The sequence below is a fragment of the Mobula hypostoma genome, chromosome 25 (genome assembly GCF_963921235.1).
Source record: "Mobula hypostoma chromosome 25, sMobHyp1.1, whole genome shotgun sequence".
NCBI lineage: Eukaryota > Metazoa > Chordata > Chondrichthyes > Myliobatiformes > Myliobatidae > Mobula > Mobula hypostoma.
This window is the reverse complement of record NC_086121.1, coordinates 40543664-40565017: the sequence shown is the minus strand read 5'-3', so window position 1 is coordinate 40565017 and position 21354 is coordinate 40543664. Positions and strand designations below refer to the sequence as shown.

Sequence of the window (21354 nt, the reverse complement as noted above, 5' to 3'; positions counted from 1 at the left end):
GTTACTCACCAGTTCCACTCCAGCCATGCAACATAAATACAGCAGGTGGCAAGTGCTTATACATTGCATGAGGATATTGTCTTTAAGATGAAGAGACAAAATTTATGGTTTCTTTATAATAATTATTTCTTTAAATTAAAATTTTGCTGATCTTTCGCAGGAATGGTAAAACCTTGCCGAAACTACTTAAAATGTTGCAGCATAGTACAGTTTGTAGTAGTGGCTTTACCTTAGATCGAGGAGCATCTGCTTGAAGATTTGGATCAAACTGGGTTGTTTCCTTGGATTTGCTTCCAGCTGAAAGGAATAATTAAGTGTTGTAACATGTTTGTATATACTATAAAATCAATTTGCTTCATCTGACTTCAAAATTACAACGTGTAGGAGAAGCTCCACACAATCCTCCTTCCTCATCTCACCTACACCGATATTTGTGTAATTACACGTTCACTCTGCAAAGTCGTTAAAGGGCATTTTGCAGAGTGAACCTTTGTCCAATGGTTACTTTTCTATGTTTCATCTACACAAGGAGCTGAATAGGTTCATTCTATATCACAACAATTGTGTAAGTCATTACGCAGTAAGTGCTAATACATCATTCATCACGGGAAAAGGCAACAATATTCTGAATACAGTGATGATGCAGAATAAGAGTATACAAGGAAAATAAAATTAACACATACAATAATTTACTTTTGAAATACACTTTTGATTTTGCCAGATGCACAGAAAACAGTCCAGAAAGGATTGAGGATGGTAATCAAAAGCAGAAATCTTTAACTGATTTTTCCTCTTAACAGGTAGGGTACAAGATCTATTCTGGTGCCCATACTGCTTAATCCATCTGAAGTTAGAATTGACCCAAGAGCATTCTTAATCCATATGCTCAGGACAGACCATACAATACTCATTGATTCAACAGGAGAATGTACTCTACCTTTTAATAATTAAAACCAAATTAACAAAGTACCACAAAGACTTGTTGGCCAATTCTTATTTGTCCAATAGATTAATGCTACTGTTTCCCAAAACTGCTTGTCACTAGCCAGGATTATGCACTCCTAAAGTGTTTGAATCTGAAAATTACACTGTTCAAACATGCAGAGTGCTCACAGTGGTACATTCTATCTTAACAAAGTAGAAATGCACTGACACAGTCCCTTTCATTTGAAAATGCCAGTTGATTATGGAGCTGAGTTTGCACATTTGTCAAGCAATCAAAAACTTTGCAAACACTTCTCCATAATAACAAACAATGTTTTAACCAAAGTATTAAACTTTATCAAGCTACAACAGACCTGCAAATACTTTGAAATCAGACTTGCTGTAATCGAATGGTTTGAAATTTTTGGGATTTTTTGGCTTTTCAGTCCCCAGTTTAGGCTTCTTTTCTGGAGGTGCAGTCTCACCTCCTGGTCTGCTCTTGGTTTGCTCTCTCTTTGCCATTTGCTGGTCTGCTGTCATCTGTGCAAAGGGGAGACACTGGTAAGAATTTAAGCATATGCAGATCTTATACTTATTCCCATGCTGTCCAAATCTGTCTACACATTATTGTATCTCAAGCTCACAGACTTTTCCTCTTGTTTCTTTTTATGCCTTGTGGTGCAACGAGCTGCATTTTTGCTGTTTCTGTAGCATTTGAATTTTTTTTTTGCGAGGCCAAGTTGATAGCTTGATGCTCAACCCAGCACAGATAGAAATTGTGCCAGGAGATGGCTGGATTCGAACTCAGGACCATTCACCTCGAAACCACTAAACCTAAACAGCCTTTTCTTAATTCAACATTTACCAAGGATGAAACGAATCTGAAAGGGGCACAGATTAATGACTTCTCCGACTAATTTATTCCTAAAGCATACAACTTGGAAATAAGTGCAGAATAAATTGGACCTGCTTGCCAATGGTAATGGTAATAAAATGTTCTGTGGCAAGGTAACACTGGCACCTGGTGAGTAAGACACCTTGAAGTGAAACACACATTAGATCAACCATTGTTTCTTCAATTTAACACTGGAATCCCAAATACTGAGTATGTGACTGAAATGAAGTCCGCTCTATCAAAGGAATAAAGATGAAGAGATGCACCATCAAAAGTAAAATACAATTTTGAGACAAAATTGGTCAAGGATTAAGGGTCAAAGGTAGGGAGTAATCGGAGGAGAATAACAAAGCTATATATAAGGCTATGGATACATACTGTAACCATCCCAAACTGGGGTGTACATAAAACTTATAATGAAATAATAAATAATAGACACAATATGACTAACCTGTACTGGGAAGGGGGTCATTAAACATAGAAGCAATGGATTTACATTAGAAAATATTAAGCAACTGAAACTATGACAAAGGTATGATATCAATAGAATACATGATAGAGGCTCAACAAGATAACTTCTGAACTTCAAAGCACCATTCTGGACATAAGCACCAGTTTTTCTTTATTCCTTTGTGAGATATGGTAAGTTGGCACATTTTCTTTCCTGAAGGACATTAGTGAATTAGATTGCTTTTTAATAGTAATGTGGTAGTTTAAAAAAATATATATATATATTTATTTTTTTACTTTGTGGAAGCAAACTTACCCTTGAACAAAATCTTACTTTATTTAATTGTACTTTCCAGTCAAGATGGCACCTGCATACAATGCTCCTTTAAGGCTGATTTATACTTCTGTGTAGCCCTACGCCATAGGCCTGATTTATACTTCTGTGTAGCCCTACGCCGTAGCAAGCATGCGTAGTTGTGTCTGCATCGCTCTGCAATTCACCGCCAAAATGCTACTTGGTGGTGGGGTTTCTATGCCACTGTGTTCAGTTTCTTCGTGAGAGGCATGGACGAGGAAGTGCATTTCAAATATTTTCAGATGTCCGCAGGTAGATTTGACGACTTGGTTCATCGTCTCCAACCATTTATTTCGCATCAGTGTACAGACATGGCAGAGAAAAGCAATGGGAAATACGATGCTACCAAGCCAATCAATCACAGTTGTTGCGGTCTGCGTCGCCGCGATGTGAGTTACATTTTTGGGGAGGTGCACGTCACCCTACGGCATAGGGTATGTGATACCTACGGCGTACACTTGACGCAGAAGTATAAATTGGGCTTTAGTCAACATATGGCCCTTGTGGCTAAAGGGATCGGGTGTATGGAGGGAAGGCAGGTACAGTGTTCTGAGTTGGATGATCAGCCACGATCATACTGAATGGTGGTGCAGGCTCGAAGGGCCAAATGGCCTACTCCTGCACCTATTTTTTATGTTTCTATCTTCGGGATAGATCATGAAACCATATTCTTCACTTCTTTTATGTCTTTTAATTTTGTTTTTCGTCTTAGATGTGATACTGGAACTGTTGGAGCCTGTGATATGCTGTTTGGAGATCATTTGGGTGTCTTTGAGAGGATTCTGGGAGCAAAGGCAGCATGAGTGAACCACATGGAGGGCAAGCTGTGGAACGGTGGCCAAGCCAATGCTGGTCTCCATTTTGCTGATTAAAGTTTCCATTGTTTGCTGATGAAAACGATGAGAGAGATTGCAACATCAAGGTGAATGCAGAAGTTTGAAGATCGTTTGGGTGCTTCAGCGCTTGGAAGCCTCCGGGACGGGCCACGAGCTGATGTTTGACTTCATTCTGCTGATTAAAGTAATGAGGGAAATTAAAACATTGTGGTGAATGTGGAAGGTGGGCACTGGTTGCTTGCCTTGTGTTCGCTGAGGATCGCTCTGCTATGCAACCAGAGGGGAGAGCCTGCCACTGTGCCCGGAGGATATTACCCTGGTTTTCTGCATTTTGGATGTGGACTTGGACTATAGACTTTCTTGGTCTTGTAGTGTTTTTTGTATTCTGTTTTTCACCCGATCTTTCTTGTTTTTTTGTGGGGGTGGGGGTTACAGGGGTCGATGTGCGTGTTCCATTTTGTTTGTTTTTTCTGTGCAGGAACGATCTGGGGGTTGATGTGCCTGTTCCATTTTTGTTTGCTTTCTTGTGCAGGGAGGGAGTATTTAGGGGCTGATGATCATGTTGCCTTTCTTTTCCTTCTTGGTTTTATGGCTACCCAGAGAAGAAGAATTTGAGTTGTATACTTTTGATTATAATAAATGAACTTTTGAACTGAAGATAAATTTCCCAGCTGCCTTGTGGGACTTGAGCTCACTTATGCATCAATGGTGTGAACTGTGACTTTTTTTGGGGGATTCAGCTTTTTATTTAAAAGTCTATTGATAAATAGTCACATAAATGAATAGCCACCCATTTAGTAGTTGTACAACATTGTACGATAACTCCTTCCAAGGATCTTAGTACTATGGTTATTTTTATCAGTTATTTACAATAGCAAAATATGGTAAAATACTAAATTTAAGTATCAAAAAGTCACATGCAGAGTTATAAGATCAGATGTCAGAGGTTTGGATGAAGGAACAGAAGCCTTCAAGGCATCCATGTGGAGTGTGCACATAAATCTTTTATTCAGGTGTTTCTGGTTTTTCTGTCACATCACAAGGTCTTCTTGAGAAGATGGCGCCAGCAAACAATGGTACTACAGGCAACCACCTTCAGACAGTTCATGAAACTACTTATTTTACTTTTTTCACATATGATTCTTCTACTATTGGAACCTGTGAGCTACATTTTGATGGTGTGTTTTCAGGCTAATTAAATGGTCGGGTGTTTTGCTGTTCAGTGAGGTTTTGAACAGAGTGCGCAGCTTGGAGGCCAAGAAGCCTGGAGACTGAGCATGAGCCCATGTTCGACTCCATTTCTCGCTGATCTTGCTGATTAAAGTGTCAAGGAAGATTGAAATCAACAAAAATGAGAGCGAATGGTGAGCATGTGCTCAGCATCGGCTATCTGTGTTTGACTGGTCTCTGTCTCGCTGCTCCCAGAGGAAGGTTCGGTCTCTCTCTCACTCCCCCTTTTGCTCGGTGTTGCTGGAGTCTTGGGACTTGAGGGATGCAGCCTGAAGATTGGACTCTAGCTCATGTTATGATGTGCATCTGGGTTTCTTATTACTTCCTTTTTATTGCTATTTTGCCCAATTTTTATAAGGGTGGACTGACTGTGCAGCCTGCAGTCAATGAACTTCACAGTGCCAAATTGAACTCAGCTGAACATTCATAAACTGTTTCAATGACTTCAGTTCACTGTTTTAAATTGTGTTTTTGCTAAATTTTTGTCGTTTATGCAATTCCTTTTCCTTTGCGCGTTGGGGGCTTGGTGCTTTTCTTTGAAGAGATTCCATGGCATTTCTTTGGTTCGTGGCTGTGGGAAGACGAATCTCAGGATTGTATACTGCATACAAACTTCGATAATGACTGTACTTTGAACTTTGTATGGGTTGGTAAGTTGACTAATATAAATTGCTTCTAGTCCGTAGGTCAGTGAAACTCAGAGGCTGATAACAATGTGGGGAGAAGATAACAGGATTAATCTAAATGGGAAGTTGAATGTTAGTGTGGACTCCATGGGCCAGGGCATGTTTCCATGTTGTATCCCTGTGCAACTTAAAATGCAATTACTTAATTTCACTTTGCAGCACTAACAAAAAAGAAACAAATAAGAATCACATCTGCTCTTACCTCTGACATTAATGTATACAATTGATTGAGACAGGTAGTTAGGTTGAAGGAGTACTGTTTTATAAGAAAATGAATGGTGCTATTTTTCCCATAGCATTGATTTGAACCAGTGTATTTTCTGACCATGTGTTGCATCGTATTTGACTTTATTTTCCTAGATCTGCACAGTGAACATCAGGAACTGGTTCTGCGTCTTAGTTTCAACAACCCATGTTCAAGTTAAGAATGAAGGGCGATCTTATTGAAATATACCAGAACAGGGTAAATAGCATGATGTTTTCACTAGTGAGAGTCTTGGCTCCAAAGTAAGGGCTGATTTAAAATCAAGATACATTAAAACACACAATCTAGCACTTTTGCCAGATTGTGCTGAACTAGCAGATTTTCCAGTACATCGGATGCTATTCTATTAATGCTCTACTTTTCACTTTTCTTTACATGTTATGCATGAAACTTGAATATTTTTCAGTGAACTCAAGAAAGTGGCACTTCAGCAGCATGAAGGGGGTATGAGAATCAAGATTTGCTAAGATTGGAAAGTGGATTATTAGAGCTTCACTAGGTAAGATGTTCTTGCAAAGGATAATGGATCTCTGGAATACTCTGTAGCAGAGTTATCGAAGCTAGATGATCTTTAGTATTTAAAGTGGAGGTAGATAAACATTTGGAAGATCAGGACTGAAGGCCAGGGTAACTGGCACACAGAAACTAAGGTCTGGAGTAGATCAGGTACAATTGATCATGGGGCAGACTTGAGATCTGATTTGTCTTTATTCTCCAATGCCTTATTGTGTAGGTTGCCCATTTTCTCAAAGATGCGCTGGTTAGGTTAACTGCTTTAGATTGCTTCTGGTAGAAGAATCAAGGTGTTTTTTAATGGCCAATTGAAAGAAAATAGGTCCTGGGAAGCTGGTGGGTGAATGGGATTGATAGAAGAGACAATCAACTGATTAACTTTCTATGCCATAAGGGAATATGAGAAAAAGATATCAAAATGCACAACCTCCCCTTATTACATTAGCCTCCATTTTACAATTTATGGGCTTTAAAACTTGTTTAGCCAAATATAATCAATTTCTAATGTGCTGTCCATAGCGTTATATACTGCGTGAGGAATAGTAGTTCATCTCCGTCTAGGTACACTGCAGCCTTTTGGCATTCTATACCAAGTATCTTGCATTTTCTATTTGCATCAGAACTGGCTAATTCTGCTGTCGAGTCTGTGCATGTTAATGCATCTGTTATATAACTCAGCTTTTCTCTTTCCCTAAGCACTGTCTCATGTGTTGGGCATTGCTAATATTATACTTTTGGATTCAGATTTAGCAACAACTCTCACTTGTATTTCACAGCTCTTTCATATTGCTTTATTTTCTCTCTTTACATACTCTTAGGAATTTTGAAACACTGGAATCACCTGGACAGTCTCGATGTCACCTGATCAGATATTCCCTGTCCTATTCATTTTTTTCCCCTCTGTAACTTGAAACTAACTTTGCACTTTCACAGCTCTGAGTCAGGATCCTCTAATTGAAATGCTAATTCCATTTTTCCAGATACTGCCAGACATGCCTTTCTTTACTTCAGATTTCCAAGATCAGTGTTTTTTGTTGATTTTCAAGTTCTTTATTTTTTCAACCCTGTCCTTCCTTTCTCAACTCACAAGAATACTTTACGAATAAAGTTTGGCAACTTTACAAATAATATTTGGGTTGGGATAATAGTGCATCCTTTCCATTGCTCTGATATTACTGGCCCCTCAGCAACATTGTTTATTCTTGCATGAACTCTGGTGGTCTTTGGCTGGGAAAGTCTGTCCCTCAGCATTTGACAGTGGACTAACATAGCACAGTCTAACATAAACATTCAGCAAAATTAAAACATGGAAGAAAAACATTTCCATTTATAATAAACCACATATCAATTAGTCATTAAACTAATTTAAACAGAGGCCAATATCTCATTTTCAGCTGGAGGCAGACTGGATTATTGTGACAAAAACCTGAGGGACAGATATACTAACCTTAGTACTAGGAAAGTATGCAGAAGATCAAACTGCCAAGTTCACAGGAGAACCTGGCAACAGACATGGGCAATGCTGCAATGTCCTGTATATCCCTGCCAGCATTGGTCTTTTGCAGAACAATATATCGGGCTTACAGTGAGTAGATCTTCTCAAAGTTATTTTTCATTTTCTCAGAAGGAAATGTATATTATTCTCAGAGAAAGTAATCACAACTTGGCAAATAGACACAAGAATGCTTAATTTTAGAATGCTTGAATTTCCCAGCCTCTGCAGAGTTTATTACTCTCACATGGTCTGAGCAGGTGGTAAACAGAACAGCAAATGAATTACAGATTCCACAACACTGCAGGCATTGCTAAAAAAAACTAAGTTATAAACTTATACACGCTAATTGCTGGAGGAACTCAGCAAACATCTCTGGAAATGAATAAACAGTGATTTTTTGGGCCAAGACTTCTTCAGGACTGGAACAGAAGGGGAAAGATGCGAGAATAAAAAGATGGGAGAAGGGAAGGAGGCTAGAAGGTGACAGGTGAAACCAGGTGGGTAGGAAAGGTAAAGGATTAGAGAGGAAGGAATTTGATAGTGGAGAGTGGACCATAGAGAAAGGGAAGTAGGAAGCCATCCAAGGGTAGGTGATTGTTGAGAAGCAGTAAGAGGTCAGAGTGGGGAAAAGAAGAGGAGGGGAGGGGGAGGTAATTTCATTTTAACCAGGAGAAATCAATATTCATGCCATCAGGTTGGAGGTTACCCAGACAGCAAGTTGTTGTTCCTCCACCTGGATGGTGACTTCATCTTGGCACAAGGGGATGCCATAGACTGACATGTCAGAACAGGAATGAGAATGGGAATTAAAATGTTTGGCATTGGCGAAGTTCCACTTTTGGCAGATAGAGTGGAGGTGCTTGAGGAAGCTGTATCTCAATTTATGACAGATCTCACCAATGTAAAGGAGGCTGCATTAAGACCACTGAACACAAAAGACCCGAGCAGATTCGCAGGCAAAGTGTTGCCTCACCTGGAAAAACTATATGGGGCCTTGAATGGAGGGAATGGGCAGGTGAGGCAATTTGGCCGCTTGCAGGGTTAAGTACTGGGAGGGAGATTAATGCAGAGAGATGAATGGACGAGAATCACAGTGGGAACAATCTCTACAGAAAATGGAGAGGCGGGGGCTAGGTAAAGATATCTTAGGTAGTAGGATCCCCTTCAAGATTGCGGAAGTTGCGGAGAATGATATGTTGGATGGGGAGGCTCATGGGGTAGTAGATGAGGACAAGAAGAACTCTATCAATATTAAGACAGCAGGAAGATGGAGTGAGCGCAGATGTTTTGGAAATGGAGGAGATGCAGTTAAGTTGAAAGAAAGGAAACCCCATTTCTCAAGAGGAGAACATCTCTGATGTCCTGGAAAGTAAAGCTGAATCCTGGGATCAAATATGGCGGCAACAAAGGAACTGAGAAAATGGAATAACAATTTTATAGGATATGGTGGGAGGGAGGAATAGTCAAGACAACTGTGGGAATCGGTAGGTTTATAAAAGATGTTGGCCGAGTTTGTTTCCAGAGATGGAGACAGAAAGGTGAGGGATGTTTCAGAAATGAACTTATCGTTTGCTCTATTTGTACCATTCAAACCAATCATAAAATACCACTGACTTACCGCAGCCTGCTGCCTGACTGAAGGGATCTCTTGTACTGCAGCAATATAATCCTGTTGTACCTGTTGTCGTTCAACTGAAAGGCAAATCATACTTCTGAGAAACTGCAATTCAGGAGTTCTAAATGTAAAAATAACTATAAAATCTCCCTGTTCATTTTCAACATTTGGATTAATGTAAATTACCATAAAGTCATGAAAACCAATGCACCAGAGAACTGGACTTGGAAAAATTCCACCAAAAATACCCAGATTCTGAATCTGGAACAACAAAACCAACCTCTGAAATTTAAGTACAACATTTAAAAGTAATGCCAGGAAATGTTTCCACTCAGTGTTGACTTAGAACATAAAATATGATTTTGATCCCTCACATCTGTTCCACCATTCAAAGCAACCATGGCTGATCATATGGCCATTTTCTGAAGGACTCCCACATCCTTAATTTACATAAATCTATGGTTTTGATATACCCAACAACTGAGCCTCCACGATGCTGATGATTCAATACTCCCTGGGTGAAGAAATTTCCTCCTAGTCTTACACAAAGTAACCCTAATTTTGCAACTGCTCCACTCAGGTTGTCGACATTCCATTCCAGCATCAACCTTGATAAATTTTGTATCTTTCAATTATATCACTTCCCATTCTTATATACTCAAGAACACAGGCTCAGTCTGCTTAATCTCTCCTCATAGGACAAACTTACCCAGGAATCAATCTGCTCAACCTTCATTTAACTACTTCTATTGCTGACACATCCTTCCTTAGATATGGAGACCAGGCCAATACAACATTTCAAGCACCATCTCATCAAGCTCCCGCATGTTTGTACTATTTTTATGTTCACATCCTCTTGAAATCAGGACATCTCACTTGCTTCCCTAACCTTTGAATGTACCTACAACTGACTATAAGGGAATATCGCACAAGCACACCAAAGACTCTCTAACCCCCAATCCCTTGCTGTTTGAAAAATATTCCATTTCCCCCCATTCAAAATGAATGGTCTCACATTTTCCACATTACCTTCCATATGACATGTCCTTTCCAACTGGATACTGATAGTAGATGATCAGCCATGATCACAGTGAATGGCGGTGCTGGCTCGAAGGGCCGAATGGCCTACTCCTGCACCTATTGTCTATATGATATGTCCTGTCTACAGCTCCCAGAGCATTTTTGCATCTTTAACACAATTCAAGCTGTCACCTAAATTAAGATCATCAGCAAATTTGGAAAGACTACAGAAATATTGAAGACATCCTGACCCACTCATGTCCTCCAGCATTTTATATGTTGCTCAAAAGCTCCTCCAGTATTTTGTGTATGTTATTGGATATATCACACTTGGTCTCGTAATTTAAATCAATGATATAGATTGCAAATAGCTGGGACAGTGTTCACAGCCCCCAACCTAATAACATGTTTATTTCGATTATTTACTGTCTGCTGAGCCAAATACACATGGCTTTATTTTATTTAATAATCAAGTCTTGTACCTGATAGAAAACCTTATGAAATCCCAATTATAACAACATCCAATGATTCCCATTTAACTATTATATCAGTTACAAATGTCAAACATCCTCCCTCATAAATTCATGTTGACTCTGTTCACACTTTTATGATATTATGTGTCACAGTTGCTCCAGAACAAATGCCAGCATTTTTCCATACTACTGATTATCAGACAAGTTGCTGCGCTTTCCCATTTTCTACTTTCTTCCTGTTTGAACTGCAGTAAAACTATAACTAGTTTCTGAAAATAGTTCCTACCCTCCAACTTAACAAGGATCTGTTTCTCATACTCTCGTTAAACTGACTTGATGTGCATTTTCCATTCACCCTTTAGGCATACTGGGTTCAAGGGGAGATTTATTATATTACTGTGTAACTTAAAAGAAAAGTGAGTAAAAAAAATGTGCCATGGTATCAAAAAGGAATAACACGCAATGATCTGGAAAATCTGCTAGTGTGGCACCGCTAAAGCCCTTGGGTGTGTTTTACAGAAGTTTTACAGTAGTAGGATTTCCATTGCTCCTTTCTAATCTGAAAGAATCGTTCTAGAATTTATCGAGTTTTAGGAATGGCAACTCGTGCATCCACCAACTTCGTGTCATCTCTATTAAAACCGTGGTTTATGGTCATCAGGTTCCAGAGATTTATCAAACATCGGTCATGTTAGTTTCTACATTTTTTCTCATTTTAATCTATTTCAGAAGAGTACATTCTAGTATATGAAACATGCAGTCTAAAAGGAAGGAAACTAAAATAGGAGGAAAAGAGGGGGGAGGGAGAAGGGGGAGAGGGGCTGAGAGGGGCGAGAGGGGGCAAGAGGGATACATTTTAGGCAATTAGTTGTATTAAGAGATTATGAAAAATATAATTTAACAAAATGATGCTGGATATTTCTGAATTAAATAGGCTCCTATATATATTTTAAAACAAGAGTTCCCAAAAGAAGAATCATCTACTTGTCTGCATCATTATGTTAAACCAATGCAAGAAAATGTAATTCCCTCTGCAATACCTCTATTGGGGAATATTAGAAAATTGACAGGCGACTAGAATTATAAAGAAAAAAGGTTAAAATAGTCTCAAAGAGTGCCTACCTCTATTATCCAGGAAAACTATGCATGATTTACTATCAATGTGTCAATTCAAACACAAACATGAAACTGTGGCACGTTTGAGAATTCGGTTCTGCATTCTCATTCTGTACATCTGGTTTCACAAAGTAATCCCCGACCATAAGAAATCACAGATGACAGGCACTGGTGATAGACAGAGTAAGGATGTTGTTTATGACAACCTGCAGGCTTTGGAGTTTCTTTCACTTTCTTGGTGTTCTCTTGCTGCTTGAACTCCTTCTGTAAGTTTTCCTGGCTTAGCAACTTCCACCTGTTACTCACCTGAAATTACACAAGTGTGAAATATACCAATTCCATACAGAATACATTTCTTCACTGTAAGATCATTGTGGAGAAGAAATCACCACTGACACTGATTCAAATATTTAGGCCTTGATCAGGTTTATGATATAACACATGATCCTTAAGATGAGTGCAGTTACACTGCTGAATATTTTCAAAACCTTCAATTTTTATTTGACGTTTCCAGCAGCCATAGTTTATGCCTTTATAATATGCGCATATAGGAAAGGTGTGCTACCAAGCATATGCATCAGTGTGTCTTTCTAACTTGCAATGTGAATTAGTTCAATGGTTTCTAAAAGCTTTCCCTTTCTTGTATGAAATACTCCATATACCCCTAGGCTAACTGCAGGTAATATCTGACATGTATCCTGACCATGAGATGGGAACTGTTTTCCACCAATTTCAGTTATCTACCTGTAGATCCAAATGACCATTTTATGCACCACTGAAAATTATGCTACAGATCTCCACCTACATCATAACCTTGTTCTTCTGAAGTAGAGGTCCCAAATGCATCCTGCATCAAGGACTAGCAAGCTTATTCTATTTAGCAAGATTAATGCAGCATTTGTAGTTTCTACTTTGAATTAGAATCAGTCTCGATGTTTCCACAGCGGAGACAGGAGAGATTGCAGACGCTGGAATCCAGAGCAAGAAACAAGGTGTTGCAAGAACTCTGCAGGTCAGGTGGAATCTGTAGGAGAGTCCTTCTGCCCACCCCACTTCCCTTATTTGTTTTTGTGCTCAACCTTCCTCTCCTATCAGACTCCATGTCTCACGTCCCAGCTAATTTTGCTATTACCCTCTTCTATCCATCTATCTTCACCCCCCTCCCCCTTTACATCTATCTCCTGCTTGCTAGCTAGCTTGCTCTTGCTCCAATCCTTCCCTTCACTTGTTTATACTGACTATCTTTCCTCTTGGCTACCTGAAATATCAACTGTCTATCTGCCCTCCATAGATATTGCCTGATCTGTTGAGTTCCTCCAGCTATTTATTTGTTAACATTTCCAAAATTTACTTAATTGTCTGCAGCTTATATCAGCAGCAGCAGACAAATCACGTGAAGTCAGTTTGTTTTCTGTTCTGTAAATGAAAACTTGGGGAATAATTTACCAAGTTCCACCAATTATCCTCTAGATAGAGGTCTATAGTACTTACTTCATATATCTTGGTGGAAGGATCAAACTTTGCTGCTTGAGAGATGAATGCACTACTGTCCTTGCAAGGCAAATACTAGAAAGAGACAAAACTATTTTAACTGGTTGAGGAAACTGGGAAAAATAGTTTTCAGAGAAAAATTTGACCTCTGTGGGAAACAAAAGTCATGCATTCATTAGAATGTGTGTGCCTGCTGGGTATTTGTATTGGCAGTTAAAATGGAGGCTCATGTGATTTCTTACCTCTGCCTCCAGCACCTCTTTAAGAATGTAGTTTCTTCCTGCAGATGTCAACATTTTCCATAACAGGTAAGGTTTTTAGTGCCTGTGTTAGCAATATTATAAATTAGCTGTGAAGATTTCTTCTGATCAGATATCCCTGGTAATCTGTTGTCATTTTGTTATGTATTTACCTTTTTATTAGAAACTGAACAAAGTAAGCTACTATACTCAAGACCTCAAAATGAGATTGAGATTTGTGAAAACCTAACTAACCACACAATATAACAGCAGACAATTCCCACACATTTGTGCATCTGTACTGGGCAATCAACACAAAAACTATTTCTATGGAACAACTCAAAAAATTGTAAAAGATATATATATATATTAGTACTGTAGTTCTGCATAAAGCATCCAATCCATTTTATCTTATCTCCTAAAAGACTCATTAACAAATGTATAAGTGGATCTCCAGGTAAAACTAAAGTTGAATATTTTTCGCTGGAACTGATAAGTCTGTCATTTGCCTAACGTACACTTCTTTGTATTTGCTAATCTCATTAGAAAAAGGTAACTAACTGTATAATAGGGTAGAAGCTGCAAGAAGTCGAGATTAAAGATTACAGGTCAATTTGCGCACCAGCCATAGGAATTATTTTGACCACAAACATTTGCATTAAGCTTTACTGTCTTTGCAAGCAATAGATCCATGAAACAAGAAAATAACACCATGAGAAATAGCAGGAGTAGGACACCTGACTCCTTTAGCTGCCGTGCAATTAAATTCTGATCATGGCTAATCTGACCTAGGTCTCATCTTTTCGTCTCCATGGCCTTCTTCCTTGATCTGTCTCAAGTTTAAGGAATCAAATCAATAATCTAAAAGTAGAAGTAACTTCTTGAAATAACTTTAGTAATGGTACTGATGCACGCAATGCCAATGATTACAAGCTTTACCTTATTACCTGACCAGATTTATTCTAATTTGTTCTTCTCCATAGATAGTATAATTATTATGAAGGCTCAAAAACTGGCCTTTTACAGATGTAAAATAGAGACTGTGATACCCCTTCTCACTCATGTCAAATACAGACAACAATCTGCTTAAATAAACTGTAGACTGCAGATCTAAAAATAAATTTAATATTGTGTTGTGATGTACAGGTCAACAACAACCTGCAAGACCATAAGACACAGGAGCAGAATTAGGCCATATGGCCCATTGAGTTTGTTCCACCATTCAATCATGACTGATTTATTATCTCCCTCAACTCTATTCTCCTACCTTCTCCCCCTAACCTTTGACACCCTTACTAATCAAGAACCTATCAACCTCTGCTTTAAATATACCCAGTGACTTGGCTTCTACAGCTGCCTGTGGCAATGAATTCTACAGATTCCCCATTCTCTGGTTAAAGAAATTCCTTCTCAACTCTGTTCTAAATGGGCATCTTTCTATTCTGAGATTGCACCCTCTGGTCCTAGGCTCTTCCACGATTGGAAACATCCTCTCTACATCCATTCTACCTGGACCTTTCAATATTCAAAAAGTTTCAATGAGATTCCTCCCTCATTCTTCTAAACTCCACCTACTACCAGCCCAGGGCCATCAAACATTTCTCATATGTTAATCCTTTCATTCCTGGGATCATTCTCATGAACTTCCTCTGAGCCTTCTCCAACGCAGCACATTCCTTCTTTGATGAGAGATCCAAAACTGCTCCAAATGCAGACAGAATAATCCCTTATAAAGCCTCAGCATTACATCCTTGCTTTTATATTCTAGTCCTTTCCCTAAATCAACCCAATAATGGCTTTTTCAGTTATTGAAAGTAGCGCTCAATACTTCAATGGGATTGGACTTAGTTCACAACAAAGAGCATCAGCTTCTTGATTCTATTCCACTATCTCAGAAATTCCAACTCTTTACCACCCTTAAATGGTTTTGCTGCAATTTTTAAAAGATATCTCTATCTTCTTGACTCTGCTCTGTCTTCAACTATATTAGTGAATTCCTTTACCATTTAAACACCTCAATCTCTTAGCCATTTAAAATGTTTTCTTAAGAATGACACCTCAACAATGCAGCACTTCCTCTCCACTGCACTGTGTCAGACTGTACCGTTTTATCATCTTGCAGCGGGAATTGAAACCATAGCCTTTTCATCTAGAGATAAGTATGCTAGGGATTGAAAGAAGTTGACCTCAGGAAAAAGAAAGGTGGATACAATGAAGCAAATGACATTTTTCTATCGTGTCCTTACACCGCACTGGGAAACAAGCTAAGCACTTTTATATAGAGTTCTAGATAACTTGTACACTGGTCCAGAGAAATTAGTTGAAATTCTATTATGATGCTGAGAGAATATAATTTCCAGTAGTAACATATTTTGGCATAAAGACGTCAGAACTACGAGATATTTTTAAAAGACTATCTGGTTCATTAATATCCTTTGAAGAAGGAAGTCTATCTTACTACAATCTAGTCTATGTGTAACTCCAGATGCACTAATGTGGTTTGATTCTTAACTGCATTCTGAAATGGCCTAGGAAATATATAGCCAATAAATTCTGGCCATAGTATTGGCTCACATTTGTGTAAAAATAAATAAGTGCCTTTTAATAGCCAATATTAAGTGGTACAACTTACCATTCTGAAAGGGTTTTCAAATGATTCCAAAATGGCTTTTGCTTTTTGTTGTGCCCCTGTGCACTTTTCACATTCCTTTTTATTCAAAACAATATCCTGTGGTGAAAAAGATTATCACTTATTCTACATAAATACATCTTAAGGAGACAACCCAAGCTACTTTTAAGCAAAAATAAATACGAGATTGCGGAGGCTTAAGATCTTGAGCAACATGTACAAAGCGCTGGAGGAACTCAGCAAGTCAGGTAGCATCAATGCTTATGACTTATGAGTTCCTCCAGCATTTTGTTCCTGTTGCTTTAAAACATTGTTGTTTTTGATACTTCTATCATTTTAATGCACAACATTGCTCTAGACTAATTTATTGGAAAGGGAATAAACTAAAGGTTGTAAAGTACAATGCTGCAGTACTCCAGATTGCACATTATAATCAAACGTAATCTTGGATTAAAATTCATCCCTTCAGTTAGTTCAAGCAATTGGTGACAGATTGAGGAAAGCAAAGAAGTTATTCTAATAGATCCGAGAAACACAGCCTTGGCTCAGTTGGGGAGAGAAAACGTCATGTAATATGGAAGTGAGCCGTGTACACCAGCAATGCCGAGCTTGTACCTTTCAACTGGGATAGTTATAAGCATTCAATTGTGCTCAGGGAAGGGAGAAATCTCATACCTCCCCAATGACTAGTTACCTTATGGAAAATTGATGGTGTACATGGATATCTGATGACAGCATCTGTGAAGTCATTTGTCATTTATATAGACAGTGCAATATCACTTTATCCCAGCATAAATCAGCAATTTCAAACAAATGCAACTGTGAAATTCAGGGAAACCCATAAGGAATTGGCTGCGAAATTCAGTTTTCCAAAATAATGAGATGACTGAAACATACAATTAAACAAGAGAAAAACAGAAAACTTGACTTGATCAGCTGCTTAACTCACCCACAGTACTTTACTTAAAACTCACTGTTTGGTTAATTAGCTACTGGAACACACAAGGATGCGGTGTAGACTAGTAATTGGTATCAAATAATAAAAGTACCTACATCAAATATTGTGATGATCGGCTTAGTGGCACTGAGTGACAACGTCTCATTAGCCTTCAAATCTGGAAACAATTTACTGGATTGCATCAGTGGTACTGAAAAAGAGTAGCGGACACATTGATAATTTCACAACATACATCAAGCAAATTGAGAAGAAATCCTTTTTGATAATGTGATACATGTTAAATTGTTGTTTTAAAATGAATGAAAATGCCAGTTGGAAGTTCAGGCAGTGCGAATTGTCAAAATATAGGGAGATGGCATTGGTGGAGAGTGTGATGGTTTGCAGTGGCAGATCTGCGCATTATCTTAAGTACCTGAATAGTAACAGATTGCTGGGAATAATACATCTCCCCAGCCACTTCAGCATGATGCAATATAAATTAACTAATAAATCACACAAAGGCTCAAACCTTGGCTAAAATTTAAGGTGGATGCCTTTCAGCCCACTTTTGAGATACCTCAATAGTTTCAGACAGCTACTCCAGATTCCAGTCATTCACTTTAAGCAGAAAGCTACTAACTTATAAACTTGATTCAGTCAGTGTAAAGTACATATTACCTAAATTTTCTAATTCTTTATTATCTTACCAGATGTCATAATAATTATTTGGCTTGGATATACCAACCATTCTATTACACCTTGGAGAAACAATTATCTTGATTGCTAAAACTGCCTTCACTTTCCAAATATTTCGTGGAAACACTGAGATTTATTAAAGCAGATAAGACAAAGCTCAAATGGATTATTTTAATAGTTCCTGCTCTCAGATTCACATAATTTCTGGAACACCAGACATTAACTTATAGTACTATATCTTTACTACTTTTTCTGATGGAGTGAAGGGATAGGTAAATAGGGGTATAGACTAAGAACAGTGATTAACTAATGATCAATCACCCTGTGGGCGCCTCAGCTTACCGTTTTGGACAGTCAAAGAGCTTTACCCAGCAAACGGTGACATACTAGTCATTGTTCTCTAAAGACAGGCAAAGGCTCAAATAAGGAACTATCTGATCATGCAGAAGCATCTCAAGGTATAGCTAAATATGGGAAGTATAGTGTAAGGGGCTAGGCTGTTCTGGGGAAAAGGGGAAGGTGTCCGAATGAGTAACTGATGGGCTAGCTTTGGCTTAAAATAATTATAACTAACCAATGATTATTTTACATTGAATTGTATCTTAGCATGTGATTGAAATGATTCTAATATTATCTAAACTTGTAATCGTAAGATTTCCTGCTACCTGATCAATGTTATAAATTGTGGAGGATTGTGTAATTCGGGGGCAGTGTCTGGACTGGCTTTTCTGGGAGATCAGTCTGTAACTTCCTCCATAGCATGCTATGAGTAAACAATGCAAACATGAGGAAATCTGCAGATGCTGGAATTTCAAGCAACACACATCAAAGTTGCTGGTGAACGCAGCAGGCCAGGCAGCTTCTCTAGGAAGAGGTACAGTCGACGTTTCGGGCCGAGACCCTTCATCAGGACTGACGAAGGGTCTCAGCCCATAATGTCCACTGTACCTCTTCCTAGAGCTGCTGCCTGGCCTGCTGCGCTCACCAGCAACTTTTAAATGTGCTGTGTGAGTAAAGAATAAAGGTTTGAAGAAGAATTACGTGTATTAGTGTATTTGTGGTACGATTGTCTTTGCATCGGTCGGTCCAGTATGACATTTCAGGTTATAAGTTCCAGACTTCACCCTGCAGTCTGGGTGGAAATATTTTTTCCTCATCTTTAACCATTCTAACACTTACATTAAATTTGTACTCATGAAGACTCCTTTGCTCCCATTAAGCCATTTTTAGATGCATTACAGTTGGAGCGGATTTCCACCAATTAAATGTGTCAGGAAACATTAGAATTAACAACTCATAAACCTCCAGATTTTGAATCAGCCCTCTGAATAAAAAATGACCTTCTTAAAATAAACAGTAAACTGAATTATTTTATTTTTATCATCATGTATATCCTACATTCTTCAGTATGAGTTAATTTTGAAAAAAGGAAGTATTTTAACACATGTACCATTATATACATTTGCATTTTCCATGCTTCCCAATACACAGAATAGTTGCAATTGATGGGGATGGGGTGGTTGCGAACAGAAAATCAGATTTCTATGATATAGTTACTGCAGAATCTGGAATACAAAATAAGAAAAGAAAACATTGGGGAAAAAATGAAGGAGAACGAGCTGGGGAAAGCAGTGGGCAATTCAGGGGAGAATGCACTTTATAAAGCAAGACCATATCTGGCAACTAGATCAGGGACATTTAAGAGACTCTTTGATAGGCACATGGATGGACAAAAAATAGAGCAAAACGTCATAGAGAGGTATTGCACAGAAACATGCCCTTCAGCCCATCTAGTTCATGCCAAAAACCATTTAAACTGCTTACTCCCAACAACTTGCACCGGGACCACAGCCCTCCATATCCCTGTTATCCAAACTTCTCTTCAATTTTGAAATCAAAATCAAACTCGCATGAACCACTTGTGCTAGCAGCTCACTCCACACACTCTGAGTGAAGAAGCTTCCCCTCATGTTCCCATTAAATGTCTCACCTTTCACCCTTAATTCATGACCTCTAACTGTAGTCCCATCAACGCCAGTGGAAAAAGCCTGCTGCATTTACCTATCCGTAACCCTCATAATTCTGTATACCTCTACCAAATTTCCACTCAATCTTTTATGTTCTAAAGAATACAGTCCTAACCTATTCAATCCTTCCTTATAACTCAGACCTGGCAACATCCTTGTAAATTTTCTCTGTACTTTTTTAACTTTGCTTACATCTTTCCTGTAGGTAGGTGTATAATTTTGGTCACAATACTCCAAATTACCACATCTCACAATCAAAATAACATCCCACCTTCTGTAATCAATACATTGATTTATGAAGTCCGATGTGCCAAAAGCTTTCTTGACAACCTTATCTATCTGTGACAGCACTTTCAATGAATTATGTACCTGTATTTCCAAATCGCTTTGTTCTACCACATTTATTAGTGCCCTACCATTCACTGTGTAAGACTTAATCCGGTTTGTCCTACTAAAGTGTATTAAATTCCTTCTGTGATTTTTCAACTCATTTTTCTAGCTGATGCAGATCCCTCTGCAAGTCATGATAACCTTCCTCACTGCCCACTACACCCCCAATCTTGGTGTCATCTGCAGATTTGCTGAACCAGTGAACCACATTATCATATAGATCATTGATAGAGATGACAAACAACGTAGCCAACATTGATCCCTGCGGACACACCACGAGTCACAGGCTTCTAGAGAGGCAACAATCTACTTCCGCTTTATAGCTTTTCCCACAAAGCCAATGTCTAATCCATTTACCACCTCATCCTGAATACCGAGCAACTGAACCCTCTTGGCCAGCTTCCCATGCAGGACCTTGTCAAGTGCCTTACTAAAGTCCATGTATACAACACTCACTGCCTTGCCTTCATCCACTTTCCAGGTAACTTCTCTGAAAAGCTCAAAAGATTGGTTTGATGTGACCTGTCAGGCATGAAGCCATGCTGACTATCCTTAATCAGTCTATATTGACCCAAATACTTACATTTTTTTAAAAGTTATTCTGTTGTTGATTTACTCTTGTGTTTCAGATCACTGTCTTGTTGCATCATCCAACTTCTATTAAGCTTCAGGTGACAGACCACTACCCTGAAAAGTGTCCTGTAAAATGTCTTGATAAAATTTTGAGTTCATTGGTTCCTCAGCAATTGCAAGCAGTTGAGGCCCTGAGGCAGCAAAGCAGCCCAAAACCATGATTCTCCTTCCACCATGCTTCACATTTGGGATGAGGTTTTTGTGTTGGTGTGCAGTGCTCTTTCTCGCCAAACACAGCAGTGTGTATTTCTGCCAAAAAATTCAACTTTTGTCTCACCTGTTCATAGAACATTATCCCAGAAGAGTTGTGAAACATCGAGATGGTCTTTTACAAACTGGAGATGTGCAACAATGTTTTTTGGGGGAAAAAAGTGGTTTCCTCTGTGGTGTCCTTCCATGAACACCATTCTTGTTCAGTGTTTTTCTTATAGTGGATACA

The 21354-nt window shown here is 38.7% G+C and overlaps 1 protein-coding gene across 1 annotated transcript in view; it reads right to left on the bottom strand.

Moving 5' to 3' along the window:
- The window catches only part of exosc10 (exosome component 10), a 75126-nt gene that overhangs the window by 8652 nt on the left and 45120 nt on the right, over positions 1-21354 (bottom strand). The window contains exons 17-23 of the mRNA XM_063032876.1: positions 17286-17380; positions 16236-16331; positions 13365-13439; positions 12080-12179; positions 9268-9341; positions 1299-1464; positions 230-297 (exon numbers count right to left, since the gene is read on the bottom strand). Of these exons, the coding sequence (XP_062888946.1) occupies positions 230-297; positions 1299-1464; positions 9268-9341; positions 12080-12179; positions 13365-13439; positions 16236-16331; positions 17286-17380 (674 nt within the window). The remainder of the gene's footprint in view (positions 1-229; positions 298-1298; positions 1465-9267; positions 9342-12079; positions 12180-13364; positions 13440-16235; positions 16332-17285; positions 17381-21354) is intronic.